This window comes from Ranitomeya imitator, chromosome 1, assembly GCF_032444005.1.
Source record: "Ranitomeya imitator isolate aRanImi1 chromosome 1, aRanImi1.pri, whole genome shotgun sequence".
In the NCBI taxonomy this organism is placed as follows: domain Eukaryota; kingdom Metazoa; phylum Chordata; class Amphibia; order Anura; family Dendrobatidae; genus Ranitomeya; species Ranitomeya imitator.
In genome coordinates, this window is record NC_091282.1 from 1,037,397,057 (window position 1) to 1,037,416,875 (window position 19,819).

Consider the following 19,819-nt stretch of genomic DNA (forward strand, 5'->3'; position numbering starts at 1 on the left):
GGGAGACAGAAAAGATGTGAGAACAGAGACAGAAAACAACAGAGAGGCAAGACACAGGTGAGAAGTATATATGTATATATATATATATATATATATTACATCATTGTCTAAGGGTCACACTTCCGTCTTTCTGTCTGTCCTTCTGTCTTTCTTTCTTTCACGGATATTCATTGGTCGCGGCCTCTGTCTGTCGTCGCTGATTGGTCTCGGCAGCTGCCTGTCATGGCTGCCGCGACCAATCAGCGACAGGCACAGTCCGATTAGTCCCTCCGCTGCAGTCAGTGCCCGGCGCCTGCTCTATACTCCCCACAATCAGCGCCCGCTCCATAATCCCCTCCAGTCACCACTCACACAGGGTTAATAGCAGCGGTAACGGGCCGCTGCTATTAACCCTGTGTGTCCCCAACTATTTACTATTGATGCTGCCTATGCAGCATCAATAGTAAAAATATGTCATGTTAAAAATAATAAAAAAATGAAAAAACCTGCTATACTCACCCTCCATCGCCTTTCCCGCTCCTCGCAACGCTCCAGTGCCCGCTCCATGCAAGCGGCAGCTTCCAGTGCCAAGGATGGTATGTGAGAAGGACCTGCCATGACGTCACGGTCATGTGACCGCAACGTCATCACAGGTCCTGCGCTCATACCAACCCTGGGACTGGAAGCTGCCTCGTGCGATACAGGGCCAGAATTCATCGGAGGGTGAGTATATGTTTATTTTTTATTTTAAGTCTGTATACTACGTGGCTCTGTGCTGTATACTCCATCACTGGGCAATATACTACGTGGCTGGGCAATATACTACGTGGCTGGGCAATATACTACGTGGCTGGGCAATATACTACGTGGCTGGGCAATATACTACGTGGCTGGGCAATATACTACGTGGCTGGGCAATATGCTACGTGGGCTGTGCAATATACTACATGGCTGTGTTATATACTACGTGGCTGGGCAATATGCTACGTGGGCTGTGCAATATACTACATGGCTGTGTTATATACTACGTGGCTGTGTTATATGCTATGTGGGCTGTGCAATATACTACTTGGCTGTGTTATATACTACGTGGCTGTGCTATACGCTATGTGGGCTGTGTTATATACTGCGTGGGCTGTGTTATACACTACGTGGCTGTGCTATATGCTACGTGGGCTGTGTTATATGCTATGTGGCTATGCTATATTTCTGTGCTGTATCTGCATCATGAATCATGCTGTGTGTTAAAGGGGGGGCCCACTGAGACTCTTTCGCCCGGGGCCCTCTAAAACCGCGGCCGGCGCTGCAGCTGTTTAACGCCATTGACGTGCGGGCGTACGTCAATAGTTAACAACAGCCACCAGCCATTTGGAAGCTGGCAGCTGAAGTCGGCCGCAGCGCACACGTCGACGGCTTCTGACGTCATTGTCAGTCGCTAGCGAGTGCACGCTTCAGCTGCGTGGAGAGAGCAGGAGCGCGGTCAGGTAAGCAGAACTTGTTTTCTTTTTTTGCAGACCCGATCATGTGTGTTGTCCTATTTTTGGTAACCTATGTGTGTATTGAGCCGAGGGGGGGGGGGGCGCCAAACTCGGGAGCAGCCCCGGGCGGCAAAAGCTCTAGCTACGCCCCTGGCGCAGAATCATACTATACTACCATACTTTACAATAAAACCAACATGGCCGGAGACAATAAAATTCATATAGCGCAAGAATAAAACATCACAACTGAATCCAAAAAACACCACCAAACCAATAAATTGAAAAGAAAAATCTATCCTGGAAAGAACAATAATCAAGGCCGCAGACAATGAAACGCCATCCTATACCACGCCATACATCACAGCCAGACTAAAAATACCACAATATCTTTAACCACAGTGCAGAATATAATACACAACTTGCAAAAACAATTTTAAAAAACATGTAGAAAATGCAGAGAATCATTCTATACTTACATCTCTGGACAGCGGATGAAAAGACAGTCTGGTCTGATGTGTAGCCTGATGTGTAGCATGCAGCAGAAGTGACAAACAATCCAACATTTTCTTTATATATGGGGGATGTTTTTATCACTGTTTGCACTGTCTAGACACTGTCTAGACACTTTTTTGTTTAATTTTATTTAACGACGCATGCGTCGCACAACGCACGCATGACGCACACACGCGACGCAAGTGCGTTGTCAATAGGTTTCAATGGGAAATTGTAACGCAATGACGACGCACGAGCGACGCAAGTGCGACGCGTGCGTTTTTTTGACGCTACAAAAATGCAACTTGTAGCGTCTCCGACGCCACCCAGGTGCGGTGAAACGACGCATGCGTCGTGCGTTTTTCCGAAAACGCACGACGACGCAACGCATGCGTCCCCAATGATAAAGATAGGGGCGCATGACACATGCGTTGTCGTGCGTCGACGACGCTGCGTCGCATGACGCTAATGTGAACGTAGCCTTAGGCACGCAAGCAGTTTGTGTGCACTATTTCACTTGCCCACTCCCCTTCCCCCCAAAACAACCGCAGGGGTGAATATAGGTTGGTAAGGCAGCCAGGGGTCTCCTGTAGGCCCTATGATGGTGCTCTTATGAAGACCAGCCACAAACTGGCTTTCATAAGAGGCAGTAATTCTTACTGTATACTGTACTACTGTGGTATTGCAGTGTATAGTATAAGCAATCAGACAATAACAAGTTCAAGTTAGCCACAAGGACTAAAAGATCATGTAAAAAAAGGAAATTTTTTTACAATTATGTAAAAAATATCTAAATAGTCTTATCCACTTTTCTTACCATTAAAGTATACGCTGCAAAAAAAATAAATGTATTTGATCGCCACATCCTTAAAAGTCTGATATATCAAAATCTAAAATTAATTAACCCAGTCAGTATACTTTCCTGCTTTTTAGTACATTGAAAAGTAAAATGTTTGGTGTCATTTAAAATTACTACTTCTTCAAAAGTTCAAGTTATCTTACGTTTTTGTCGACAGAAAAATGAAAATGTTATGGGTCTTGAAGGAAAGGATGGGAAAAAAACAATAGCAAAGATGAAAAATTGCCATGTCGGGAAGGGGATAATATCTGCATCCTAAATAGCAACAAATATATTTATTTTTTTATCATACAACAGACCATGACAATAATATACAGGTGCTTCACACAAAATTAGAATATCATCAAAAAGTTAATTTATTTCAATCGAAAAGTGAAACTCATATATTATATAGAGTCACACAGAGGGATCTATTTCTAGTGTTTGTTGATGATTATGGCTTACAGCGAATGAAAACCCAAAACTCATTATCTCAGTAAGTTAGAATAATTAACAAAAAACACCTGAAAAGGTTTCCTAAGCGTTTAAAAAGGTCCATTAGTCTGTTTCAGTAGGCTCCACAATCATGGGGAAGACTGCTGACTTGACAGATGTCCAGAAGGCAGTCACTGACACACTCCACAAGGAGGGTAAGCCACAGAAGGTCATTGCTAAAGAAGCTGGCTGTACACAGAGTGCTGTATGCAAGCATATTAATGGAAAGTTTAGTGGAAGGAAAAGGTGGTAGAAAAAGGTGCACAAGCAACCGGGATACCAGCAGCCTTGAAAGGATTGTTAAGAAAAGGCCATTGACAAATTTGGTGATTTGAAAACATTTAATTGTGACAAACATGCAAAAGAATAGGAAATCAGGAAGGGGGCAAACACTTTTTCACACAACTATATAACTCTTATATGGAGCCATAATTTGGCATTTTTAATGTTGCCTGCCTATGTGCAATAGTCTTGTAGTCACTCTCATGTATCAGTTAAATAATAGGAACTTTTACAGTATTTTATGTGATCATAACACCCATGGCAAAACGAGATTGAACCAATTATTTTTATCTTATTAATGTATTATTTTTTTCGTTAAGGTCTGTGAATATCCTGATAGAACAAAATCATTAAAGCTTGGAGACTTTGGATTGGCCACAATAGTAGACGGGCCGCTCTACACTGTCTGTGGTACACCAACTTATGTTGCCCCAGAAATAATTGCAGAGACTGGGTACGTTCTGTAATGTCACATACAGTGGGGCAAAAAAGTATTTAGTCAGTCAGCAATAGTGCAAGTTCCACCACTTAAAAAGATGAGAGGCGTCTGTAATTTACATCATAGGTAGACCTCAACTATGGGAGACAAACTGAGAAAAAAAAATCCAGAAAATCACATTGTCTGTTTTTTTAACAATTTATTTGCATATTATGGTGGAAAATAAGTATTTGGTCAGAAACAAAATTTCATCTCAATACTTTGTAATATATCCTTTGTTGGCAATGACAGAGGTCAAACGTTTTCTGTAAGTCTTCACAAGGTTGCCACACACTGTTGTTGGTATGTTGGCCCATTCCTCCATGTAGATCTCCTCTAGAGCAGTGATGTTTTTGGCTTTTCGCTTGGCAACACGGACTTTCAACTCCCTCCAAAGGTTTTCTATAGGGTTGAGATCTGGAGACTGGCTAGGCCACTCCAGGACCTTGAAATGCTTCTTACGAAGCCACTCCTTCGTTGCCTTAGCGGTGTGCTTTGGATCATTGTCATGTTGAAAGACCCAGCCACGTTTCATCTTCAATGCCCTTGCTGATGGAAGGAGGTTTGCACTCAAAATCTCACGATACATGGCCACATTCATTCTTTCATGTACCCGGATCAGTCGTCCTGGCCCCTCTGCAGAGAAACAGCCCCAAAGCATGATGTTTCCACCACCATGCTTTACAGTAGGTATGGTGTTTGATGGATGCAACTCAGTATTCTTTTTCCTCCAAACACGACAAGTTGTGTTTCTACCAAACAGTTCCAGTTTGGTTTCATCAGACCATAGGACATTCTCCCAAAACTCCTCTGGATCATCCAAATGCTCTCTAGCAAACTTCAGACGGGCCCGGACATGTACTGGCTTAACCAGGGGGACACGTCTGGCACTGCAGGATCTGAGTCCATGGTGGCGTAGTGTGTTACTTATGGTAGGCCTTGTTACATTGGTCCCAGCTCTCTGCAGTTCATTCACTAGGTCCCCCCGCGTGGTTCTGGGATTTTTGCTCACCGTTCTTGTGATCATTCTGACCCCACGGGGTGGGATTTTGCGTGGAGCCCCAGATCAAGGGAGATTATCAGTGGTCTTGTATGTCTTCCATTTTCTAATTATTGCTCCCACTGTTGATTTCTTCACTCCAAGCTGGTTGGCTATTGCAGATTCAGTCTTCCCAGCCTAGTGCAGGGCTACAATTTTGTTTCTGGTGTCCTTTGACAGCTCTTTGATCTTCACACTAGTGGAGTTTGGAGTCAGACTGTTTGAGGGTGTGCACAGGTGTCTTTTTATACTGATAACAAGTTTAAACAGGTGCCATTACTACAGGTAATGAGTGGAGGAAAGAGGAGACTCTTAAAGAAGAAGTTACAGGTCTGTGAGAGCCAGAAATCTTGATTGCTTGTTTCTGACCAAATACTTATTTTCCACCATAATATGCAAATAAATTGTTAAAAAAACAGACAATATGATTTTCTGGATTTTTTTTTCTCAGTTTGTCTCCCATAGTTGAGGTCTACCTATGATGTAAATTACAGACGCCTCTCATCTTTTTAAGTGGTGGAACTTGCACTATTGCTGACTGACTAAATACTTTTTTGCCCCACTGTATCTACTGCATAATTCAATAATTATTTTACTAGGATTACAGCGTGTTTTGTGAATTAAATGCATGAATTTGAAATTCTGACTACACCATGGCTTCAGTGGTGGACACTGAAGGGGACCACTGTGCAAGAACAGTATATGGGACCCTCTCTATGTCTATGGCAAAAGCAGCTTACTGCTATGGAGGTATAAATGGAGCCCCTTTACTTTCTGGGCCCCACAGGTTGCACCAATAGTGTGGGGTATAATTACCATGTTAGCTGCTATCCTAGTGGACCTTGTTCCATAGTCATGCACTTATTGTGAAGTTGGATGGGGAAATAAAGATCCTTCGTGGACCAAGGAAATGAAGAAAAGAAACATGACATTAGAACCAATGAATGTCCTGAAATGATTTGCTGTTGAAGGTGGTCATGGTAGAGTGTGACCCTATGTTACTTGTTGCACCCCATGCCCAGCATGAATATAAGGTTCAGCCACAACAATGTATGGAAGGGACCAAAATGACAAAGATGTAATCAAGGTGTATTCAATGAGCAGTGCATCTATTATATATTACTAGATGGCAGCCCGATTCTAAAGAATCGGGAGTCTAGAATCCATATATACTTTATTTATTCAAATGTAAGAATAATACAATTAATAAATAATAGTAAGAAAAAACAAAAATAATAGGCAGTATATGGAGAAAACACCAAACAAAAGTTCAAAATTGGTGTGAAAATGTCACTGAACCACTTCACAACTAAATATATATAGTTTTGGTAAATGGTATTATCATTTTTTTGACGAAATTCGGCAGGAGCTTGAAGAGCAACGTCACTGGGCCCGCCTCCACGCAGTAGAAACTTGCTGTGAGGTAAAAATTCAAAAATCACACCAAAATGGCGGGCGGAGTGTGTCACAGTACGGCACGTTTCTGATTGGTCGCTCGCAGCAGGCGGCAACCAATCAGACACTGGACACTGTTGACGTCACTTATCTCCGGACATTAGCTCCGGACATTAGCTCCGGACAAAGCCACGGAAGTTGGCACAAATTGCAGGAAGTAGTATTCTAGGCAATTATATATTAGATTCTCTGGTGATAGCAGCTGAATTCTTTTTGTAATGGTCTTTGTTTTCATCTTAGGTATGGTTTAAAAGTTGATATATGGGCAGCTGGTGTGATCACATACATCTTGCTCTGTGGTTTCCCACCTTTCAGAAGGTAACATTTTTTTCTGTGAAAATCTAGTGGTGTTATGATTGAATTAGCAATGCTTTTACACATTGTATTCTGTGATACTATATTTTTGCCGAGGTGTCTGTAAAATGCATACACTGAAAAATATTTTCGTATGCTTTACTGTTGTCAAAGGATTACTAGCAACATTGATGACCTATCCAAGCATTAAAACATTATTGAAAAACACTGACTTGTATGTTTGTATGCACTGTATATCATTGATGGCAGCCAAGGCATGGAAGTGCTTAGTCAGATGCATCACATGGAATCAGTGAATTGTCCCAATATATAGAACTAATATCTTCATTCTAATGGAGATTATGACAACAAAGGACAACTTAGTGGAAATAGCCCTGTGCATACAGTTGAAAATGCATAACCTTTCCCCAAAATGACATGTTATATATTTTCTTTGCAGTGAGAATAATCTACAGGAAGATCTTTTTGATCAGATTCTGATTGGAAAGCTTGAATTCCCATCCCCATACTGGGATAACATTACCGAGTCTGCAAAGGTTTGAGTTTAATATATTGTATTTCTGAGGAAGAAATTCTAATAATAAGAAGAAAGAAGAAATAATAATAACTTGCTTTTGTATATATATTTTTATAACGTGCTCTTATAGGTCAGTGTATTGTCTATGCAAAACCATGTCTCTAGCCTCAGTGACTTGTATCATGGCTGTCTGGTTATGTAATGTGACATCCATAGCTTCCAGCGATTGGTTGTCCAATGTTTATCAGGGGCGTAAGGAGACTGGAATGGAATATGACCACTGGTTTGTCATCAGTAATTTTATAATGAGCATTTGAAATGTGCCTCCATGCGATTCCATTGTTTGCAGAATCACTACTAAAGAAGCACTCCTCCCATCTCCCCCTGCCAGGGACTTTTGCAGTCACTCATGACTTATACAGGAAAAATTGACCTCCTGTTTCTACATAGAGCATAGAAAGGATTTAGCTAATCTGTTGCAATATAATATGATGACTGCAATATATTAGAAGAAGAATATTTTTGATGGGAGTGCTTCTTTAAGTACTAATTATGTTATTATTTAAGGCATTCTAGGGAATGGTAATCTAACAGCTTCTATGTTTATCTGCTTTCATCATAGTGTAGTGTTTTGTACTATTTTATTATTCCTGTATTTGGAACTTCTACCTCAATAGTTGTCATTTTAATATTAACATGGGAAGCTATGCTTTTCAAGAGGTTGTCAAATAAACAACTTTAATCGTCTATCTATAGGTGTGACCAATGGGCCCCTCACTGAGTATAAGAACAGGGGTTCCAAAGTCCCCTGTGTGAATAGAGTGGATGTTTGCATGCGTGGCAACCACTCCATCCAGTTCTATGGATTTGTAGAAAGCAAAGCAATGCATTCACAGTCCAGACAGTTAATAGAGCTGGACATGCATGTGCACCACCCCTAAATATACAGGGAACTTTATGATCCCCCCATTGTTCAGTGGTGGGCATTCCAAGTGGTCTGATCCAAGTGATCATACTGTGATCATCCAAGTGATTCACCTATCCTGTGAATCACTAATAACTCTTTTTTATAAGACAATTCCCATAATATTTGTGTCATGGTTTATAAGATTGAAAATGAGACGGATCATGTCCAAGCAAGATCTAAAACGTTCAACTCCTATAATAGCATATAATGTCAATAGAATGGAAAAAAGCTTCAATCACCAGCACAACTATTAGGTAAATGCGGTGCTCTGTGTCCTCTGGACACCGCTGATAGTAGGGGTGCCCAGAGTCTAGGATGACTTATCATAAGGATTAGTCAACAATTTTAAAGGGAATCTGTTGCCTCATTTTTCGCATATAAGCTGCGGCCACCGCCATTAGGGGCTTATCTACAGCATTCTGTAATTCTGCAGATAAGCCCCCGATGTTACCTGAAAGAAAAGAAAAACCAGTCAGATTATACTCACCCAGGGGCGGCCTCGGTTTGGGTCCGATGGGCGTTGCTGTCCGGGTCTGGTGCCTCCCATCTTCATGCGATGACGTCCTCTTCCTTGCTTCTGTCGTGGCTCCTGCGCAGGCATAATTCTCTGCCCTGTTGAGGGCAGCGTAAAGTACTGCAGTGCGCAGGCGCCGAACCTCTCTGACCTTTCCCGCCGCTTGCGCACTGCAGTACTTTGCTCTGCCCTTAACAGGGCAGAGAATTACGCCTGTGCAGGAGCCGCAACAGAATAAAAAAAAGGACTTCATTGCATGAAAATGGGAGGTGCCGGACCCGGACCTGCGACGCCCATCGAACCTGGACCGCCCCTGGTTGAGCAATATCTAACTTGTTTTTCTTATCTTTCAGGTTACATCAGGGGCTTACCTACAGCATTACAGAATGCTGTAGATAAGCCCCTAATGGCGGTGGCCGCAGCTTATATTGTGAAAAATGAGGTGACAGATTCCCTTTAAAAACGTAGATAACCCCTTGAACGCTTGACAGAGCTTAATAGGTTGTAATAGGTTCGCAATAATATGGTAAGATATATACAGTGATAATACAGTAATTAAGACCCGTTAAAAAATAAGTGATCATCATGTGATCCTAAGCATTCCTTATCATTCAATACATGTGTCTGTAACAAGGCCTCTAAATATCCATGCAGAGCACCTCACTCTACTCACACTATACATTGTAAAATATTAATAGTGACTTTTTCTTCCTAGGAGCTGATCAGTTGCATGTTACAAGTAAATGTAGAAGACAGGTTTACAGCAGATCAGATCCTGTCTCACCCCTGGGTGTCTGTAAGTAAAATCCTGGTATTCACCCCATCTGGTTTCCCATCCTTTAGAACACAATGTAATCTGAATGAGTTCCATAAAATGTTTATTACCTCACTGCTTGTGACTCTTGTCCATCCTTTTCTTATACCGGTATATAACCCAATGCAAATAAAGAAATGTAGAAGAGAAATATTCATCAAAATTATCCGCATCACCAGTCTAGAAATTTGACAACGTATGTTTTTATTTAAAAATGGAGAGACTTCAGAAAGAAAAGCGGTATCAAGTACAAAAAATAGTCCCTGATTCATCAAAAGGTTTTCACCAACTTTGCGACTTTTGGCATTTCGGGCAGCTCTGACAAAATTAGCGGAGCTGAGGGATGACAGGGCGGGATGGGGCATGGCAACACCTGCCCATCAATTTCATCAACAGTTGCAGTGTTTTTTTTACAACGATAGCATTTCTGGTGTGTACACGTCACTGAGAAAATGTACCAAATTAATTAATTCAGCGGTTGATACTCAAAAATGCAAGTGTACTGCGCCAGTCTTAATGAATCAGACCCATAGTTTTCGCTGGTTTGCCCATGATTTATACAAATAAAGTCAGTAACAAACACTGATCGCTTTTATGTGTATTTGTGCCCCTGACCTTCTTACACATAAATCCACAAATAACTAAGGCAGAAAATAAAGAGGGAATGATTGCTTGTTCCTTATTAATACCTCCATAGTTGTGACCAAAAGTTTTGAGACTGACACAAAGTTTCACTATGATTGTTGGATGTTTCTATTGTTACTGAAGTACAATATTTAATATAAGTATGTATTTCATAGGTTTTGAATCTTTCATTGACAAATACATCAAGTTTATGCAAAGTCTCAGTATTTACATTGCTGATATCCAGAAATGCTCCCTTGCAGCTGGGTATTAGCTTCTGGGCAACATCCTTAAGGTACCTTCACACTGAACGATATCGCTAGCGATCCGTGACATTGCAGCGTCCTGGCTAGCGATATCGTTCAGTTTGACAGGCAGCAGCGATCAGGATCCTGCTGCGCCATCGTTAGTTGCTGCAGAAAGTCCAGAACTTTATTTCGTCGCTGGACTCCCTGCAAACATCGCTGAATCGGCGTGTGTGACGCCGATTCAGCGATGTCTTCACTGGTAACCAGGGTAAACATCAGGTTACTAAGCGCAGGGCCGCGCTTAGTAACCCGATGTTTACCCTGGTTACCAGCGTAAAAGTAAAAAAAAACAAACACTACATACTTACCTTCCGCTGTCTGTCCCCCGCTGTGCTTCTCTTTACTGTGAGCGCCGGCCAGCCGGAAAGCAGAGCACAGCGGTGACGTCACCGCTCTGCTTTCCGGCCGGTGTGCTTACACAGTGCAAAGAAGCAGAACGCCGGGTGACAGACAGCGGAAGGTAAGTATGTAGTGTTTGTTTTTTTTTTACTTTTACGCTTGTAACCAGGGTAAACATCGGGTTACTAAGCGCGGCCCTGCGCTTAGTAACCCGATGTTTATCCTGGTTACCAGGGGACCGGCATCGTTGGTCGCTGGAGAGCTGTCTGTGTGACAGCTCTCCAGCGACCAAACAGCGACGCTGCATCGATCGGGATCGTTGTCTGGATCGCTGCAGCGTCGCTTAATGTGAAGGTACCTTAAAGGGAACCTGTCACCCCGAAAATCGCGGGTGAGGTAAGCCCACCGGCATCAGGGGCTTATCTGCAGCATTCTGTAATGCTGTAGATAAGCCCCCGATGTTACCTGAAAAAGGAGAAAAAGACGTTATATTATACTCACCCAGGGGCGGTCCCGCTGCTGGTCAGGTCGGATGGGTGTCTCCGGTCCGCTGCGACGCCTCCCATCTTCTTTCCAAGACGTCCTCTTCTGATCTTCAGCCACGGCTCCGGCGCAGGCGTACTTTGCTCTGCCCTCTTGAGGGCAGAGGATAGTACTGCAGTGCGCAGGCGCCGGAAAGGTCAGAGGCCCGGCGCCTGCGCACTGCAGTACTTTGTCTGCCCTCAACAGGGCAGAGCAAAGTACGCCTGCTCCGTAGCCGTGGCTGAAGATCAGAAGAGGACGTCTTGGAATGAAGATGGGAGGCGCCAGAGCGGACCAGAGACGCCCATCCGACCTGACCAGCAGCGGGACCGCCCCTGGGTGAGTATAATATAACGTCTTTTTCTCCTTTTTCAGGTAACATCGGGGGCTTATCTACAGCATTACAGAATGCTGCAGATAAGCCCCTGATGCCGGTGGGCTTACCTCACCCGCGATTTTCGGGGTGACAGGTTCCCTTTAACTGATGACAACCCATTCTTATCTAATCAAGGCTTGGAATCTATCAGAATTTCTGTGTTTTTGTTTGTCCACCTGCTGTTTGAGGCCTGAGCACTGGTTCTCATTGGGATTGAGACCTTTGGAGTTTCCTGGTCATGGACTCAAAATGTAATGTTCACCAAGAGGCTGGATGGCAGCTTTCACCTTTTCTTCTTCAGATAATCATTTTTCCATATGTCCCAAACAGTCGGAAAGAGGCTTCATTAGAGAAAATAACTTTGCAGATAATACATGCACTGAATTGCAAGGGACTCTCTGATGAAGCCCCCTTCAGTCTGTTTAGGATATCTGGAATAATAACTGTCCAGAGAAGAAAACTTGAGCACTACCATGAGTCATGTACCATGCCAACAGTGAAGCATACTAAGACCATTCATGTGTGGGGGCTTTTCATCCAAGCGAGTGGGCTCACTCGCACACTGCCATGAATAAAGATTGGGATTTAAACATCCTCCATAAGCAACTTCTTCCAATGATCCAGGAACAGATGGTGATGAACAATGCTTTTTCCTGCATGGTGGAGCACCATGTCACAAGGCAAAAGTGATAGCTGCGTGGATCGGTGAAGAAAACATTAAAATTTGGGTCAATAGCCAGTAAGCTCCTTTGATCTCAATCCCATTGAGAATCTGTGGTCATTTCTCAAACAGAGGGCGGATAAACTCCAAGCATTGATTAGGCAAGAATGGGTTGCTATCAGTCAGAATTTGGCCCAGAAGCTGATATCCTGCATGACATTGTGAATCGTAGAAGTTATGAAAAATAAGGGTCAATACTGTAACTATTGAGATACTTCCATAACCATAGAAATATTGGACTAAAAGATCTAAAAACACTGAAGTAACAAACTTCATGAAAACCAAAATCAGTCTCAAAACTTTTGGCCATGACTGTACAAGAAAACCACAAAAAGAGGAAAAAATCCTCTAATATTCAAGAAAAAAAACAAAAACAGGCAGAGATGCTTACCTGTCTAAATGGGCCTCAATACAATTGCACTAACAGGGTGCAGCGGACCCAAGTAAAATGGCAGTTGCACAGGTGCAATACCAAATGAAACAGCCAGCCTTCAATCAGGGATTAGCCGTGTGGTACACCAATGCAAAAAAATATACTCCATATGTGGCAATGTTCACACAAGGAATGCAGAGCATCTGGTTCTCAGCATATTAATGACGCCCTATGGCGGGCTGCCCAGTGCTGACTATAATGCATCCTGTGTGAATAGAGGCCACAGTTTACAGAACCATTTGGGCCCGACTGCACCCCGAAAAAAATACAACATGCAAAAAACATATCAATATATGTAAGGTATTGGTTGATATACGTTTGCCAGTCCTACTTTAACATGAAAACCATGTTAACCTGATATTCTAGTCATAATGGTATTTACTTAACGTGTATTGCTTTATGCCTTTGGATATATTATAGCCACATGAATTAATTCAGTTATTTCTGCACTATGCACTTTATGTCTTGTACTTAGTTTTATTCATATCTTGATTTATATTAATCTGTGGTCTCTTATATATGGCATACCATATATATATATATATATATATATATATGTACATCGTCCTATTTATGGCATAATCTGATTACTTAAACGTCCAGCGTTTGCATTTTTTCCATCACATGTATGGTTTACTGGCATTTCCTACTTTTAATTGTTCTTAAAAAAATTTTTGTATTTGAATAAAATTTCTTTATGTTTAACCCCTCTGTGACCTTAGACGTACTATCCCGTCGAGGTGCCCTGGGCTTATCTGACCCTGGACGGGATAGTACGTCATAGCCGATCGGCCGCGCTCACGGGGGGAGCGCGGCCGATCGCGGCCGGGTGTCAGCTGCTTATCGCAGCTGACATCTGGCACTATGTGCCAGGAGCGGTCACGGACCGCCCCCGGCACATTAACCCCTGGCACACCGCGATCAAAGATGATCGCGATGTGCCGGCGGTGCAGGGAAGCACCGCGCAGGGAGGGGGCTCCCTGCGGGCTTCCCTGAGACCCCCGGAGCAACGCGATGTGATCGCGTTGCTGCGAGGGTCTCACCTCCCTCCCTGCTCCCTCCAGCCCCGGATCCAAGATGGCCGCGGATCCGGGTCCTGCAGGGAGGGAGGTGGCTTCACAGAGCCTGCTCAGAGCAGGCACTGTGAAGCCTGCAGCGCTGCATGTCAGATCAGTGATCTGACAGAGTGCTGTGCAAACTGTCAGATCACTGATCTGTGATGTCCCCCCCTGGGACAAAGTAAAAAAGTAAAAAAAAATTTTTCCAAATGTGTAAAAAAAAATAAAAAAAAATATTCCAAAATAATGAAAAAAAAAAAAAAATATTATTCCCATAAATACATTTCTTCATCTAAATAAAAAAAAAAACAATAAAAGTACACATATTTAGTATCGCCGCGTCCGTAACGACCCGACCTATAAAACTGTCCCACTAGTTAACCCCTTCAGTAAACACCGTAAGAAAAAAAAAAAAAAAACGAGGCAAAAAACAACGCTTTATTATCATACCGCCGAACAAAAAGTGGAATAACACGCGATCAAAAGGACAGATATAAATAACCATGGTACCGCTGAAAGCGTCATCTTGTCCCGCAAAAAACGAGCCGCCACACAGCATCATCAGCGAAAAAATAAAAAAGTTATAGTCCTGAGAATAAAGCGATGCAAAAATAATTATTTTTTCTGTAAAATAGTTTTTATCGTATAAAAGCGCCAAACCATTAAAAAATGATATAAATGAGGTGTCGCTGTAATCGTACTGACCCGAAGAAAAAAACTGATTTATCAATTTTACCAAACGCGGAACGGTATAAACGCCTCCCCCAATAGAAATTCATGAATAGCTGGTTTTTGGTCATTCTTCCTCACAAAAATCGGAATAAAAAGCGATCAAAAAATGTCACGTGCCCGAAAATGTTTTCAATAAAAACGTCAACTCGTCCCGCAAAAAACAAGACCTCACATGACTCTGTGGACCAAAATATGGAAAAATTATAGCTCTCAAAATGTGGTATTGCAAAAAATATTTTTTGCAATAAAAAGGGTCTTTCAGTGTGTGACGGCTGCCAATCATAAAAATCCGCTAAAAACCCCGCTATAAAAGTAAATCAAACCCCCCTTCATCACCCCCTTAGTTAGGGAAAAATAAAAAAAAATGTATTTATTTCCATTTTCCCATTAGGGTTAGGGCTAGGGCTAGGGTTAGGGCTAGGGTTAGGGCTAGGGCTAGGGTTAGGGTTAGGGCTAGGGTTAGGGCTAGGGTTAGGGCTAGGGTTAGGGCTAGGGCTAGGGTTAGGGTTAGGGCTAGGGTTAGGGTTAGGGCTAGGGTTAGGGCTAGGGCTATGGTTAGGGTTGGGGCTACAGTTAGGGTTGGGGCTAAAGTTAGGGTTAGGGTTTAGATTACATTTACAGTTGGGAATAGGGTTGGGATTAGGGTTAGGGGTGTGTCAGGGTTAGAGGTGTGGTTAGGGTTACCGTTGGAATTAGGGTTAGGGGTGTGTTTAGATTAGGGTTTCAGTTATAATTGGGGGGTTTCCACTGTTTCGGCACATCAGGGGCTCTCCAAACACGACATGGCGTCCGATCTCAATTCCAGGAAATTCTGCGTTGAAAAAGTAAAACAGTGCTCCTTCCCTTCCGAGCTCTCCTGTGTGCCCAAACAGGGGTTTACCCTCACATATGGGGTATCAGCGTACTCAGGACAAATTGGACAACAACTTTTGTGGACCAATTTCTCCTGTTACCCTTGGGAAAATACAAAACTGGGGGCTAAAAAATAATTTTTGTGGGAAAACAAAAAGATTTTTTATTTTCACGGCTCTGCGTTATAAACTGTAGTGAAACACTTGGGGGTTCAAAGTTCTCACAACACATCTAGATAAGTTCATTGAGGGGTCTAGTTTCCAATATGGGGTCACTTGTGGGGGGTTTCTACTGTTTAGGTACATTAGGGGCTCTGCAAACGCAATGTGACGCCTGCAGACCAATCCATCTAAGTCTGCATTCCAAATGATGCTCCTTCCCTTCCGAGCCCTCCCATGCGCCCAAACGGTGGTTCCCCCCCACATATTGGGTATCAGCGTACTCAGGACAAATTGGACAACAACATTTAGGGTCCAATTTCTCCTGCTAACCTTGGAAAAATACAAAACTGGGGGCTAAAATATAATTTTTGTGGAAAAAAAAATATTTTTTATTTGCACGGCTCTGCGTTATAAACTGTAGTGAAATACTTGGGGGTTCAAAGTTCTCACAGCACATCAAGATGAGTTCCTTAGGGGGTCTACTTTCCAAAATGGTGTCACCTGTGGGGGGTTTCTACTGTTTAGGTACATTAGGGGCTCTGCAAACGCAATGTGACGCCTGCAGACCATTCCATCTAAGTCTGCATTCCAAATGGCGCTCCTTCCCTTCCGAGCCCTCCCATGCGCCCAAACGGTGGTTCCCCCCCACATATGGGGTATCAGCGTACTCAGGACAAATTGGACAACAACTTTTGGGGTCCAATTTCTCCTGTTACCCTAGGGAAAATACAAAACTGGGGGCTAAAATATAATTTTTGTGGGAAAAAAATTTTGTTTTATTTTTATGGCTCTGCATTATAAACTTCTGTGAAGCCCTTGGTGGGTCAAAGTGCTCACCACACATCCAGATAAGTTCCTTAGGGGGTCTACTTTCCAAAATGGTGTCACTTGTGGGGGGTTTCAATGTTTAGGCACATCAGTGGCTCTCCAAACGCAACATGGCGTCCCATCTCAATTTCTGTCAATTTTGCATTGAAAAGTCAAACGGCGCTCCTTCCGAGCTCTCCCATGCGCCCAAACAGTGGTTTACTGCCACATATGGGGTATCAGCGTACTCAGGACAAATTGGACAACAACTTTTGAGGTCCAATTTCTTCTCTTACCCTTGGAAAAATAAAAAATTGGGGGCAAAAATATAATTTTTGTGAAAAAATATGATTTTTTATTTTTACGGTTCTGCATTATAAACTTCTGTGAAGCACTTGGTGGGTCAAAGTGCTCACCACACATCCAGATAAGTTCCTTAGGGGGTCTACTTTCCAAAATGGTGTCACTTGTGGGGGGTTTCAATGTTTAGGCACATCAGTGGCTCTCCAAACGCAACATGGCGTCCCATCTCAATTCCTGTCAATTTTGCATTGAAAAGTCAAACGGTGCTCCTTCCCTTCCGAGCTCTCCCATGCGCCCAAACAGTGGTTTACTGCCACATATGGGGTACCAGCGTACTCAGGACAAATTGGACAACAACTTTTGGGGTCCATTTTCTCCTGTTACCCTTGGTAAAATAAAACAAATTGGAGCTGAAGTAAATTTTTTGTGTAAAAAAGTTAAATGTTCATTTTTATTTAAACATTCCAAAAATTCCTATTAAACACCTGAAGGGTTAATAAACTTCTTGAATGTGGTTTTGAGCACCTTGAGGGGTGCAGTTTTTAGAATGGTGTCACACTTGGGCATTTTCTATCATATAGACCCCTCAAAATGACTTCAAATGAGACGTGGTCCCTAAAAAAAAATGGTGTTGTAAAAATGAGAAATTGCTGGTCAACTTTTAACCCTTATAACTCCCTAACAAAAAAAAAAATTGGTTCCAAAATTATGCTGATGTAAAGGAGACATGTGGGAAATGTTACTTATTAAGTATTTTGTGTGACATATCTCTGTGATTTAATTGCATAAAAATTCAAAGTTTGAAAATTGCGAAATTTTCAAAATTTTCGCCAAATTTCCGTTTTTTTCACAAATAAACGCAGGTACTATCAAAGAAATTTTACCACTATCATGAAGTACAATATGTCACGAGAAAACAATGTCAGAATCACCAGGATCCGTTGAAGCGTTTCGGAGTTATAATCTCATAAAGGGACAGTGGTCAGAATTGTAAAAATTGGCCTGGTCATTGACGTGCAAACCACCCTTGGGGGTAAAGGGGTTAAAGTTTATTGTTATTGGAGGACTTTGTCTCTTTCATTCCGATTATCTACATGCGGTAGTCCGTGTGTACTTTGAGGCCATTCATTCTTGTCTCCTTTTATTTGATCATATTTTTTGCCAGATAATTAAAACTTATAAAGCCCTCACACAGCCCCATGGCCCAAAAAATTAACTGTCATGACTTTTGGAAAGTGGCCACACAAGAGGAAAAAAAATTTCCACCACTAAAATAAAGCAAAAACTATGAATGCTTGGTATCTATGTAGTCATACTGACCTGTAAAGTCTTATTGCTGGGCCAGTTTTACCTTAAAATTACCGTAACTCTCTAAATTAAAAAAAAAAAAAAACAAACAATTGTAGAATTGCACTTTATTTTGCTGTTTTATCATACTTTGAACTGTATCAACTGAAAAATAAAAAAAGTTATAGCTCTTGGAATAAAGGGAGGAAAAAACGAAAGCGCAAAAATAAAAACTGGCCTGGTCCTCAATGGATAAAATCCATCAAGCCTAATCTTTTTTTTACCCTTATATCTGTTGTGCAAAAACTGCATATTCTAAGCCACAGTCATACCTCATCAGCTACAGAAATATCTCTTTAACCCCTTACCATTCTAGAATTTCTTTCCATTTTGTCATCATTTGTATTTTATTAACATGAATCATAGAATGGTAAGGTTGGAAGGGACCTCCTGGGTCATCTGCTCCAACCCCCTGCTCAAAGCAGGAAACGTGTATCGATCCTGTAATTTCCCTAATTCCACAACTTCTCCTTCATGATGTTGCAATTTCAATGTTGATGAGTGTACGACGTAGTGATCTGTCTCCACAGTAACAGGATGAATTGCTCCCTCCAAAAAATGTCTCCATTCTTCAAAAGTTAACTTGACAGCGACAACAGCCCCTACCCCAAAATTTGAGGCATCCATTTCTACAATGAACGGTTTCTGAAGATCAGGTTGAATTAAAACTAGAGCGGACATGAAGCACTCCTTTAATTTATCAAAGAAGCTAACAGCATCCAGCGACCAGACCTTAATATCCGCCCCCTTTCGTGTTAATAAACTTTCTGTAGTAAGTAGTGAACCCTAAGAATCATTGCAATTCTTTCAGATCACGAGGTTGAGCCCAATCAATTATAGCCTTCACCTTCCCAGGGTCCATTTTAAACTCTTTAGCTGACACAATGAACCCCAGGAACGATATTTCAGTGTCAACCATATATTCATGCTTGTTACATCCTGCCATCAGCCAAATCTTATAGGCTAAACTTCTAAATACTGGAGAACCTCAAAAAAGGAAACAATGCTACTGTTGGGCATTTTATTGATACACAAATTGCTTAAACAACAAACACACGACATTATTAAAATAATAGGCTGGGTAACAAGAAGACTCCAAAATCCATAAATAAAATGTACTACAGAATAAGTGTTCCGTCAACTAAAAAGATGCGCATTGATGAATATATGATTACCATGCCAATTAATAGGCCGTGTACTTTTTTATACAGGATGATGCCTCACTGGGGAATAATATGCAGGTTGACGTCACAGGTAAATTAAAGCAGCATTTTAACTCGTTACCCAAGGACAATAATACTATGGCTGGAGTGTCTGTGATCATGGTGAGTATAGTTTACGTTCCGCAGTGTTACAGATTTTCTGGTTTATATATAAAAGAACAATGCATTTCCCACAATTTGATAGGATTTTCGTGATTGTTTTACCTTCAACAATCATAGAATTTTAGAATGATATAGTTGGAACGGTCCACCAGGGTCATAGTGTCCAACCCTCTGCTCATTGCAGGATTCACTAAACCATCTCCATCAACATGCATGGAGAGCCCAACAAACAGGCTCTCCATGCATGT

At 42.0% G+C, this 19,819-nt stretch overlaps 1 protein-coding gene across 4 annotated transcripts in view; it reads left to right on the forward strand.

Annotated features, from left to right (window-relative positions):
• DCLK2 (doublecortin like kinase 2) overlaps positions 1-19,819 on the forward strand; it is a 197,323-nt gene that overhangs the window by 158,258 nt on the left and 19,246 nt on the right. For all 4 annotated transcript variants that reach the window (XR_011316970.1, XR_011316971.1, XM_069744050.1 and 1 more), the window contains 5 exons: positions 3,885-4,018; positions 6,777-6,854; positions 7,291-7,387; positions 9,565-9,645; positions 19,458-19,571. Coding sequence is in view for 2 of the 4 variants with exons in the window: in XM_069744050.1 (XP_069600151.1) it covers positions 3,885-4,018; positions 6,777-6,854; positions 7,291-7,387; positions 9,565-9,645; positions 19,458-19,571 (504 nt within the window). In the remaining 2 variants the exon portion in view is untranslated. The remainder of the gene's footprint in view (positions 1-3,884; positions 4,019-6,776; positions 6,855-7,290; positions 7,388-9,564; positions 9,646-19,457; positions 19,572-19,819) is intronic.